Source organism: Podarcis vaucheri (assembly GCF_965113315.1).
Source record: "Podarcis vaucheri genome assembly, chromosome: 8".
Classification (NCBI taxonomy): Eukaryota; Metazoa; Chordata; class Lepidosauria; order Squamata; family Lacertidae; genus Podarcis; species Podarcis vaucheri.
This window is the reverse complement of record NC_138766.1, coordinates 25,876,255-25,889,180: the sequence shown is the minus strand read 5'-3', so window position 1 is coordinate 25,889,180 and position 12,926 is coordinate 25,876,255. Positions and strand designations below refer to the sequence as shown.

Below are 12,926 nucleotides of genomic sequence, written 5' to 3'. Positions count from 1 at the left end.
GTTTTATAGTCCCTCTGACTCCACCCCTGGGTTCTGATTGGGTAACTTGTTTAACTAATTCACCTCCAGCACTCTCATATGTTGACATCACAGGCATCTCTCTCTCTCTAGAGATGATGGAGTGTGCCTCTGGGGGTGAAGTCAAACCGCTGCATTTGCAGCACTGAAGTGACTTCCCTGGGGCACAAGAACCTGGGCAGTGTGTATGCAGGTATTGGGCTGCCCAGATGACAAGACCCACCCACCCCCTTGGCCCCATCGATGTGGTCCAAAGGAGAGCAGAACAATACATTTGGCAGGAGTTGCTGAAGAAGGCTACACAGCCCCATCCAACCACCTTAGGGACTCCACTCCAGACTGCCCTATTAGTTGATGGGTATATGTATTTGCCTCTATGTAAAGTAAAGGTAAAGGGACCCCTGACCATTAGGTCCAGTCGTGACCGACTCTGGGGTTGCGGCGCTCATCTCGCTTTACTGGCCGAGGGAGCCGATGTACAGCTTCTGGGTCATGTGGCCAGCATGACTAAGCCGCTTCTGGCGAACCAGAGCAGTGCACGGAAACACCGTTTACCTTCCCGCCGGAGCGGTACCCATTTATCTACTTGCACTTTGACGTGCTTTCAAACTGCTAGGTGGGCAGGAGCTGGGACCGAGCAACGGGAGCTCACCCCGTCGCGGGGATTTGAACCGCCAACCTTCTGATCTGCAAGTCCTAGGCTCTGTGGTTTAACCCACAGCGCCACCCGCATCCCATACCTCTATGGGGTCACTGTTAAAAGTTTTGCCAGTAATTTTAATGACATGGTGATATCCAGGTGTGTATCTGCTTTGCAAAGCCAACTAAGCTTGTAAGCTAATCTGCAGGAACTGGATTTGTCAAATTTATAATGATCTTGTAAGGTATAATTAATTTACCAAGCTGACGCTTGGATCACGTGACCAGATTCTGCTTTTTTCTCGGAGGGGGATCATTTGTTAGAAGCCACCGTAATAGTCTTGCTCTGTGCTATGGAATAGCACATTTTAATGAAATTTCACACTGTAACTGATAGCGCACTTCTAATTATAATTCTTTACAATTAAATTATTATTACAGTTAATGGCCCATCTCCCTGCTACTAGGTCAGCTGTTTGCAGCATTGTTTCAGTGCAAGTCGCTGGCAGAGCCAGTCATTAGCAATTTAGAGCGGCGTTCATGTGGCCTAATATTTCAATCACTTAATGAAAAATAAAGATAATGAAAAAGTCTTTAGCTGTATTTCACTTTGCTTGTTCATAGTCCATTTCATTCCCTGAAATGTGCTTTCCCAAACACAAATGATCTCGTATACCAAAGACTTGGATAACTAGTTTCTTGTGCCTCGAGGCTAAGTGGAACTCAACACTCAGCCATTCGTGAACTTGGTGGAGGGTGTCTCTATCAGTTATTGGGGCACAAAAGAGAGTGGCTGCCTTATCAACCTGGAACAAATAAAAATGAAAAGGTTTAGGGAGGCCATTAAGAACTGCCTTGGTTCTCTTGGGAAATATTAGAGTTGTGAACAAGAACTTGTCTCCCTGAGTGGCTGCAGCCAAGAGTCCTTTCTGAGAGGATTTGCAAGGGCTCCGGTTCAGTTGCTTATAGGTTGAACCACTAGAGTCATTTTCAGTTGCAAATGAGAGACCTGAAAGTCAATAATAATAATAATTTTATTATTTGTACCCTACCCTTCTGACTGGGTTGCCCCAGCCACTCTGGGCAGCTTCCAGCACATATAAAAACATAACAAAGCATTAAAAAGCATCCCTATGCAGGGATGCCTTCAGATCATCATTAGCAGCAGCATCACCATAGTTTTATTATTTATACCCTGCCCATCTGGCTGGGTTTCCCCAGCCTTTCTGGATGGCTTAGGTAAAGGTAAAGGGACCCCAGACCATTAGGTCCAGTCGTGGCCGACTCTGGGGTTGTGGCGCTCATCTTGCTTTACTGGCCGAGGGAGCCTGCGTACAGCTTCTGGGTCATGTGGCCAGCATGACTAAGCCGCTTCTGGCGAACTAGAGCAGCGCACGGAAACACCGTTTACCTTCCCGCCAGAGCGGTACCTATTTATCTACTTGCACTTTGATGTGCTTTCGAATTGCTAGGTTGGCAGGAGCAGGGACCGAGCAACGGGAGCTCACCCCGTCGTGGGGATTTGAACCGCCAACCTTCTGATCAGCAAGCCCTAGGCTCTGTGGTTTAGACCACAGCGCCATCCATGTCAGCATATCTAAAAACATAATGTCTTCTAAAGGTTATATAGTTACTCATCTCCTTGACATCTGATGGGAGGGCATTGCTACAGGATGGGTACCACTACTGAGAAGGCCCTCTGCCTGGTTCCCTGTAGCTTCACTTCCCGCAGCGAGGGAACCGCCAGAAGAATCTCAGAGCTGGACCTAATTATCTGGGCTGACTTCAGGTACACAGGGCCTGAAGTCAGGCAAAATAATGCAAAGCGTTGCTCTAAAGCATTTCTAATATTAACTTTTTGCCATCACATTTGTATCTTCCAAGGAACTCTGGGCAGTATAGATAGGACTCCCCCCACTCCTCTAAATACCCATAGCCTCACAACTTCATCATCATCATCATTATTATTAATTGAATTTATATACCGCCCTATACCCGGAGATCTCAGGGCAGTTCACAGAACAAAATCAAAATATAAAACCACAAAATATATAATGAGGCAGGCCAGCTAAGGCCAAGAGATAGGAACTTATCCCAAGGTGACCCAATAGGCTTCACAAGCTTTATTGGGGATTTTGAGCTAAATATCCCTAGTTCAAGCCTAACATTTCTTCTGCTACCTTAGGCTGGATTCCTGTATTCATTTCCTAACTTAATACAGCCCTTATTACACGCACTTACCTACCGGGAATTATTAGCACCGACTTCCAGCTGAGCTCAACCACGTTTTTAAAGATATAAGCCTAAAGCTGCAGCAATAAAATAAAATGTCTTGGGTTTCTTTGATATAATACATCATGGCGGCCAGGATGGGGTTTTGTTTTGCCCAAAGTAACTGATTTGGTAATGGCCACAGAACTTAGCTTTGTAAGAGGAGCTTTGCTTTCAGCATACAGGTTTCTAATCCCTAAAGCTGTGGAAATCACCTTCACAGCAGGTGTGGCGAGTGGTTAGACCTTTCGGACTACAATTCCTATCATCCACAGCCACCACAGCCGGAAGGCACCTGGCTAGCAAAGGTTGGATTCGAATGTTGGACAAAGAATAGGAAAACCCCATTTCTTACCTCACAAGGAGGGCTTTTGCGAGCATAAAATGTGGCAGGTAGTGAGGGAGAAAACGATTCACACAGCCTTCAGCTCCTTGGTGGAAATGTAAGATATTACTGGGGGGCCAGGAATAAACCTTGAAAAACATGTGAGCAGTGCTTTGTGACATGTTGGAAATACAGAGAAGCTTAGTAGGGCCACCAGCTAAGCTCTCAGTGCTCTTCTGTTCCTCGTGAGCAGCAGATACAGAATGAAAAATTCAATAATTATTGTGGTTTCTTTTTTCTTTTAAACTCACTATGCCCTCAAGTGTTGTATTACATTTCTAGAAGCTACCTTGAGAAGGCTCTGTCCTGAGAGGTGACTTATCAATCCTGCTGTTAAATGGAATAACAAAGGCTTCCACATAATTCGCTCTGTGAGCAACTGTAGGGAAATGGCCTTCCTTTTAAGCTTGCCTTAATACAGAATGTTGATCCCTCCTCCTTAGTTAGCCCAGGATATGTATATCCCTGGTAACCTAAGACACATAATTCCAAGAAAACAGATGAAAGGAGAACTGAGCTGTACCTCTGTAACACTTTTTGTCATATTATTGGGATTCTACGAAGCTTTGTTGTTGCACTGTTGAACTATGAATTATGGTCTTCCTCTGACACACTGTCTCTCTCTCTTTTCCCCCCTCCAGGCTTTTTCTCATTGTTCTTGTGATTTCAGACATCATGGCTTTGGTAAGCTACTGTCGGACATTCTGTACAAATAAGATCAAAACCCAGAGAGCTCTGCTAATTCAATCAAGAGAAATCTGAATTAGTTTCAGACTTCAAAGTTTCTGGAACTAGGGCAGGGAACTGAATTGAAACCCCACATATAAATTGCAGATGGAAATCCCTCCCTCCCCCACGAACCCCCTTTTCACAATCCTTTGTACATCATCTAATGAATGCATCAGAAGAGACATCATCTTTATTACTTCGGTTCTTCCACAGAGCTATTTTTAAGTTAGCGGTGCTTGGTTTTCATGTATTTCATACTGAATGTTCAAGCCTGTGAGTGAAAAGGGAATGCTAGATGCACCTGGGTGCCCAGTTTAATTTTTCTTCCTTTTCTTCCCTTCAAAACAAAAGAAAATATGTCATGGTCTGCCTTAATTTTTCAAGAGAGATGCCTGAATTACCAGACAGGAAGGGACACAAACATGTGCGCGCCGCGAACACACACACACACACACACACACACACACAAGTTAAGCATGGGGGAAGAGCATATTTCAGTATCCATCCTATAATTTCAGAACCACAGTTTATTAAAATCGAAATTGCTCTCTTTTTTTAATAGAGAAAGGGGAGGAAATGTCACGCAACTCTTCCCCGAAAGCCATTTTTGTTGACTGTAACGCAATTTACACTTTATGACATGGCTCGAAGGGATGTGTCTCTAAAGCAGTAAGGGGAAAGGCCTGCTGTTCTTCTGAGATTTTGCTTCCCACATCTCTTACCCTTCCCTGAGGACTTACTTGAAGTGACACCACCTTCTGCTTTTGTTATGTCACAACACCTCCTGCTTTTGTTGTGTCACTTACTTCATGGAGCTGCTGCCATCGGAGAAATGTGTCTAAGTGCTAGACATCCAAGGCAGTCATAATTTTAATTATAGAGTAGTCAACGAATGTGATTAGGAAGGGGGGAGTGTTAAAGAAAAAAATGAATCTGCATTTCCAGTCTGGGTCCCATTCTGAGATGTTTTCTCTCTCCGTCATAATAAATAAATTGCCAGAATTGCATGGGGAAATTGCCTGACCTGAATCAGTTCAGTTAATTCCATGTGTTTTCCAAGGCCCAAACTACACACTGCTAAAACCAAGGCAATTACTCCTTCATATATTGCCAATTCAGAACGGGATATTTATTGTGTTGTTGTTTTGTGGGAGGAATTGCGGAAATGACCGTTTGGCAGTTAGAAAGCGACTCTGCAGCCCAGAGGCCTGGCTCAGAGTTGAGAAATGGTTTCGCGTCACAGTTAACAACGTTTGCCTCTCGGAATTTGCCGCGTGCAAAGTGTAATTAATTGTAAGAGATGTAAATAGTTTTATCGTTTTGTTCTCATGGTGTCTTTTTAGTGCCCTACTATATTTTTATGTTGTAAATTGCCTTGAATGGTGTTCTCTAAATGGAGAGACATTATTGCAAGATATTTGCAGCCGTTGATGGGAGTCCATCTCTACAGCCTTGCAAACAGAGCAGTCTTTGCTTCTTCCCCTAGTGCTGCTGCAGGAGATGTGGCAGATCGCACTGTATGCCATGACTTTGGGTAGTTCCTTAAGTGTGCATAGGGTTTTACATTATTGGTATAACCAGTAACCATTTAGAACATGATGCACGACACATTCCCACCTCTGCAAGCTGCAACCAACAAATTGGGTTGGAGAACCTGGGTGTGATCACATTGTGGGCTTCCCCACTTTCTTTCTAGACATTGCTAGGGAGGTACAGTGGTGCCCCGCAAGACGAATGCCTCGCAAGACAGAAAACCCGCTAGACGAAAGGGTTTTCTGTTTTTGAGCTGCTTCGCAAGACAAATTTCCCTATGGGCTTGCTTCGCAAGACGAAAACGTCTTGCGAGTGTTCCGATTTTTTTCGCTCCCTCCCTTTTTCTAAGCCGCTAAGCCGCTAATAGCCTTTTAGCCGCTAAGCCTTTAATAGCCGCTAAACCGCTAAACCGCTAATAGCGCTAAGCCGCTAATAGGGTTGCTTCACAAGATGAAAAAACCGCTAGACAAAGAGACTCACGGAACGGATTATTTTCGTCTTGCGAGGCACCACTGTACAGGGAAGAGACCACAAGGTTGCTGCTCTCAGCAATAGTCATACATACTCTGTAACAATTACAGTGGTACCTCTGGTTATGAACACTTCTGGTTATGCACGCATCGGGTTATGAGCTCCGCTAACCCAGAAGTATTTGCTCCTAGTTGCGACCTTTGCCCCAGGATGTGAGAGGAAATCACGTGCCGGAGGCACATGCGCAGCAGGAGGCGCCATTAGCGAAAGCGCGCCTCAGGTTGAGAACGGTTTCTGGTTACGAACGGACCTCCCGAACAGATTAAGTTTGTAACCGGAGGTACCACTGTACCTTGGCTCAGAGAGTTCATAGCACAGCAGGAATTTGAACCTAGCCCTCTCCTCTTCAAGTCCACTTCCTTAATTGCTTGTATCCTTTCCTGTTTGTTGTTCGGTTAAACATTCTCTGATGAAGCCAGGTCACCTTTTACTTCAAGAATTAAATGCCCCCAAATGAACGCCTGAAACATGTGTTTGAGTCTTGTGAGTCTCATTGTGCAACGTTTATTTACCAAACAACATGGTGTTCTTTGTTTCTCTCTCTCACCTTAGCACTTCTTCTTTCTGGTTAAAGATTATGGAAGCTGGCTGGATATTGGAACAAGGTACAAAGCATTTGCTTTCCCCACCTCTCCTCCTGCACTGCCTTTTCTTCCTCTTTAGCTGTAACACTGCCTCTAAAATAAACCCAGCGATTAAGCTGTGTATTTCTTAGTTCAATCCCTATAGTTAAATGCTGTCTACAGATCAATCAAGGCAAGTGCTTCCATGCTGCTTCTACCATCTCTCTTCCTTGCCTATAAATGTTGATGGTGATATATTTTATTTATTAGGGCCCGATTCTTGCCTTGTTAAGTTGTTTAGTGTTTAACTGCTGTGAAACACTTTGCCTGATGTCCCTTCTCAGCCGAGGTCATCTTGAGAATTTTTATTTCCCATTATTCCCCTTCAGTCATTGTCTTAAAGTAAATACCATTTTTAACAGAATCGGAGGTATTCTCGCCACTCCTCCTCAGCTTAAGAGCTTCCAGTTGGGTTTTTTAAGTTCACAGAGAGGAGTTTGCTGAATGTTCACAATCAAGTATGGTAAAATAAGTGGTAAATAGGAAGTTTCGTTTCCGAAAATTGTGCAGTTCCCTTTCCTGCTTCCATCAGTACCTTCTTCAACCTTAAAAAAAATCCTTCCAGTAGCACCTTAAAGACCAACTAAGTTAGTTCTTGGTATGAGCTTTCGTGTGCATGCACACTTCTTCAGATACCTTTTCATGCGGCTCAATGTGGTGCCTTCCATGGTTCCAGTTACAGATAGGTAGCCGTGTTGGTCTGCCATAGTCAAAATAAAAAAAATCCTTCCAGTAGCACCTTAAAGACCAACTAAGTTAGTTCTTGGTATGAGCTTTCGTGTGCATGCTTTCAGAAGGGTATCTGAAGAAGTGTGCATGCACAGGTATCTGAAGAAGTGTGCATGCACACGAAAGCTCATACCAAGAACTAACTTAGTTGGTCTTTAAGGTGCTACTGGAAGGAATTATTTTATTTTATTTTATTTTATTTTGACTATGGCAGACCAACACGGCTACCTATCTGTAACATTCTTCAACCTTGTTCACTTTCTCCCAGAAGTGTTTTGCCCTGAGGGAGATGCCCACAGCCCCGGCATCAGCGGTCATTTAGTTGGGTCCAGGACATGGAGGACAGTATATAGAAGTTATTTCTAGTCAGGCCATCTTATATCACCTGCTCCACGCCTTTTGAGTTATTTATCAGTTGGCAGTGACTTTGGTGCACATCCTTCAACTACGAAACACTTTGGACCATTCTCCTCAAAACACTTTTCTTAAGGTGCCATATAATTATTTTATTCAGTGAAGCCATTTCAGGAAACTGGTCTAAGCCCAGAAAACAACAGATACTCTTTCAGAAAGATTCTTTCCTGCCATAATTTTATTTGGCGGTTGGAAAAAGGTCAGTGTTTGTTAAAAAGGGGGTGGGGGTGGGGAATCCAGAGATAATGTGTGTGGTGAATTTTCCAGAACTGCTAATGATCTCACTACTTCCTTATTATATTTTATACAGTGTATTATTGCGGCATTTATGATCTGCAATATATTTCTCCTATTACTTAACAAGCCTGCCATTTTTTCTGCTTCTCACAGTTCATAGATGGGTATGTTAAGTGATACCATACCTTGCTACCAATCTTAGTGGTACAGCTGAGTACAACAGCCAAGCCAATGCAAATCCACCCCCCAAAAACCATAAATTCTCAACTGCCTCTTCAGATATAAGGACAGAAGTACATATCCCCATAAATATGGAGCTGTCTCATAGCAACTTCTCCTCTGTAATATGTAGTAAAACGGATATACTGCCTGTTCTCACCATGTTGTATGTTTCCCCAAACCTGCCAGTATCAGCCAGTGATAATGAACACGATGCCTTTATGACATAGGCAAAGGTTTGAGGGTGGGGTGGGGGTTTTTCTGCACATAATGGAAGGCAAAAAAGAAGTCCTCCATTCAGTGTCTTCCTATCCCATAGCCATATCTTTCCAGCAAGTTCAATCCCCCTGAATTATATATACGTTATTACTGACCTTCAGCCAAGGAAGAAGAAGTTGTATATTGGACGTTATTGTAATTGTGAACCCCGTCAGATGTACAACATAAAAGGAAATCAAACCTTGCCAAGCTGTTATAACTAGATACTGCCTTTTTGTTCAGCAGACGTGGCTTTTTGTTTCCCTTTAAAATTACAGTGCTACTCCTGCATGAAAACTAATTTTCCAAGCAAAGCTGCCTGCAGGCATTGCGGTACTGGTTGCTGATAGCCTCAGATATATTGGCAGGCTGCCATTATGTGATAACAAATGGAGTAGGAATTGCTTTTAATTGCATTCTATTTGTAGCATGATTTCTTTCCTTCAGCAGCGTTTTTGCTGAACAGTGTGTGTGTGTGTGTGTGTGTGTGTGTATGTAACTAAATCTAGAGCAGCATATAAGGGAGGAACGAGTGCCACACAGTACCTGTGACTCCCTCACTCCAGTCCTTTCCATATGCATTGGTACTGGTTCACAATGTTCACCCACTGATGGCTGCACCATTAAGTGACTTCTTTGAAGTCTCTCAGCCCCACTCACCTCACAGAGTGTTTGTTGTGGGGGAGGAAGGGAAAGGAGATTGTTAGCCGCTTTGAGACTCCTTCGGGTAGTGATAAAGCGGCATATCAAATCCAAATTCCTCCTCCTCCTCCTCTTCTTCTTCTTCCTGCTCTACCAACTGAGCTACCCCAGGGACAGATTTAGTTTCAGGCAGCTGGTGCCAAGCCAGCCCTCACCTGTACTCCACTCAGCTGCCTCCCACATCCCCCCAAAAGAGGTCTGACTTCTCACTTAGAGAGAAAGCCTGACTAGCACCATCAGTAACGCATACGCATCCTGTGGCAGAGAAAAGGGAGAGCAATTTCACTGCAAACCACATCAAGGTTACCATCGTCCAAGGTGTTATAAGGCAGCGGGAGTTCTGCCACTCACTTTTGAATGATCACATGTCATAAGAAATTGTAGAATTGCAAGAAGGGACCATGAAGGTCATCCAGTTCAATACAGGAATCTCTTTGCCCAATGTGGGTCTTGAACCCACAATTTTGAGATTCAGACTCTCATGCTCTACAGGCTGAGTTCTCCTGCAGGCATCTCTGCAAATGCAGCATTTTCCACTGGAACCAATTCATGCTTTTAGCTGTAGATCGTCATTGGATGATATGTGCAACAGCCCTTACAAGAGTTTTGTTTGATGGCAGTTTTGAAGGTGGGACGTTGGAGAAAGCAAAGTGAGGTTTGTTGTTTACTGGTCATTTCTTATTTGGAGTCATTGATTGTGTGTTTTGTTGCCCCATTTCCTTAAACCGTTACCTACTTTTCCCATTCAGTGCAGTGTTTTTAGTAGTCACTCCTCCCTCCGTAATGTTTACTCCAAAAACTTCTAATACTTATCCATCCATCCTGCCTTTCATCAAAATGACCTTGGTGCAGGTGACAATTCAGGATACAATAAAAGCCAGAGAAGTTGCATCCAATTAAAAAAGTAAAACAATACAGTATATCTCCCCATCTGTTCCAGCACAAGCCCTATAAAAAAAAAAATCCTTGAAGTGCCTAGCATAATATAAACATCTGCAGCTAGCACCAAAAGACAGATAATATGGGTGCCAGCCAAGGCTTTAAAGTTGACGTTCTAGTGCCAAGATGACCCTCTGGTGGGTCACAACTCTTCTGATCTCATGGAGTGGGGTGTTGTAAACAACAGGAGTATGGTCCTACGCAACTCAGGGGTTAAGACTTCAAAACCTACACCTTGTATTGATCTTGGTGGTGATCAGGCGGCCAGTGCAGATCTTTAGGGACAAATGTAACATGGTCCTGGGCAGAAAGCTTATCAGCAGCAGTTTTGCAGTCTTCGAACTATCTTCAAGAGTAGCCCTACATTGTTGTTGTTGTTTAGTCGTTTAGTCATGTCCGACTCTCCGTGGACCAGAGCACGCCAGGCGCGTCTGTCTTCCACTGCCTCCCGCAGTTTGGTCAAACTCATGCTGGTAGCTTCGTGAACACTGTCCAACAATCTCTGTCTCTGTCTTCCCCTTCTCCTTGTGCCCTCCATCTTTCCCAACATCAGGGTCTTTTGCAGGGAGTCTTCTCTTCTCATGAGGTGGCCAAAGTATTTCAATACTCCGATACTTTAGCCCTAAATAAACATTCTTAAATGTACAAGGCAAACACATACATAAGTATATAAACCACGTGCCTGAAATAGTACAGGAGAACAATCCTGAAGCCATTTTGACTCTCCCAAACCATTCTGACCTCAAATATTTATCTGCAAAGAGGAAGCAAATTGGAAAGCCTCTCCATTGTCTTTTGCTTAACTGTCTTAAGGGCGTATTTGTGTATGAATAGGGTGAGCCTGTGACCTGGATTCAGGAACCAGACAGAGGGCCTTCTCAGTAGTGGCACCCGCCCTGTAGAACGCCCTCCCATCAGATGTCAAGGAAATAAGCAGCTATCCTATTTTTAAAAGATGTCTGAAGGCAGCCCTGTTTAGGGAAATTTTAAATATTTAATGCTGTATTGTTTTTAGCACTCGATGGGGAAAATCAGCAAGGTGGGTGGGGCATAAATAATTTATTATTATTATTATTATTATTATTATTATTATTATTATTATTATTATTATTATTATTATTTACCATCACAAAAGAATGCCCAAGCTGCCCAGGTAAAGCAATCAGTGACCATTAACAGATATCTGGCAGACTGCCTCCTTCTGTGATGTATGTATGATGTTTTTTGGGGTGGTCTTGAGCTACAGGGTGGGCAATTTCAAAATAAGGGCTTGCACACCATTGTTCTGGGTCCCTCTTCCCTCCTGCATGTGGTGAGTGAGGACCCTGTTGCAACAGTTAATAAAGATCAGACTTACTAGCTGCTTTGCTTCTCAATATTCTCTGGTTGGCCTCTGTTATTTTCTCCTTCCGATAAGGAACCCTCTGAAGGACTCTATACTGGCTCTGGGATACCCCATAAGGGAAAAGGAGCAGGTTTTTTCTATAAGAAGTCCAAGTGTCCCATCACTTGAGCATGGCTAAGAATAACCAGGCTATTCCTGCCCAATAACAGCCAGAGCTGGAAAAGGGCACTTCACGACACTGAAACCACTTGGGCTTCAAGTGACTGCCTGAAATCCAGGGCTGCTACCCCTAGATTACAGACCTGATCATTTAAGGGGCCGCACCTCCATCCAGAACAGGCTTCCTTCATTTTTCCTTGATGTGGGAGCCATCAAGCCAGAGCAACTTCATGTTGTCAGGATTCATTTTTGGTTCATTGGCCCTAATCCGACTTGTTTCCATTGCAACAGAGGGCACGTCAACTCTTCCACTCCTGGTTTTTTAAAAATTATTTTTGTGTTAGGGCTGATTTACTTCCCTCTTTTCTGCAGCCGCTTTATATAGGAGTAGTTATGTCAACATTCTGGCCCACTGAGAAGGCTGAAATCCAATGAGTATTACACAGGCTTTCTCACTTCCCCTATGAACATACTTTCTTAAACCACATTGCAGGGGCTTTTCAGGTGGCTCAGCTGTTTTTGTTCTCTTATTTCATTTCAAAGCAGTTACTTACAAGTTTCATTCTCCTCTTTGCAACATGCACGATTTGTAAAGCTCCCCGTTCTTCTATGCATGTCCACAACTTTTTTTGCATAGACCTTTAATCTTGTCCTTATTGTCTTTTTCTTCCTCTCTCTTCCCTTGCGTTCCTTTTGTCAGACAGTAAAAACTTTTTGTTCATTATCAGAATTAAAACCTGTTGCGCGAATGATGGGTTGGATCTAGACAGCTGAGTAGGATCAGGTCTAATCTAAACACGACAGAGTCTGGCTCCAGCCTCTATCTGGCACCTAGCAGTAGTGCTGTATTTCCAGAAGATCTTCTGTAGGCGTCCAGAAACAGCTTTTTAATGTCCATCCTTTTTTGTAATGAGAAGATAACAAAAAATGTGAAAGCCACATCTTGGGGGTTCCCCACCACCAAATTTAAGGAGGTTATGGCTTACCAAGGTGTCTTTAAAATATTACACTAGTGCTATGGGGTGTGCTTGGATGAACCCACATAAGGGGTAACAAGTTGTATGGGTCTTTCCAGCAGTGTCGGATTTATGTATAAGATAAACAAGCGATAGCTTAGGGCCCCACTCTCTTGCCCCCCCATCCCCCCATTAATATACTTCTTAATTGTATTTCAGTTCAACACTTTTATAAAATA

At 43.5% G+C, this 12,926-nt stretch overlaps 1 protein-coding gene across 8 annotated transcripts in view; it reads left to right on the top strand.

The window, feature by feature from the left end:
- The window catches only part of PIGN (phosphatidylinositol glycan anchor biosynthesis class N), a 94,168-nt gene that overhangs the window by 77,180 nt on the left and 4,062 nt on the right, over nucleotides 1-12,926 (top strand). For all 8 annotated transcript variants that reach the window (XM_082234260.1, XM_082234267.1, XM_082234266.1 and 5 more), the window contains 2 exons: nucleotides 3,955-3,997; nucleotides 6,659-6,711. In XM_082234260.1, the coding sequence (XP_082090386.1) occupies nucleotides 3,955-3,997; nucleotides 6,659-6,711 (96 nt within the window). The remainder of the gene's footprint in view (nucleotides 1-3,954; nucleotides 3,998-6,658; nucleotides 6,712-12,926) is intronic.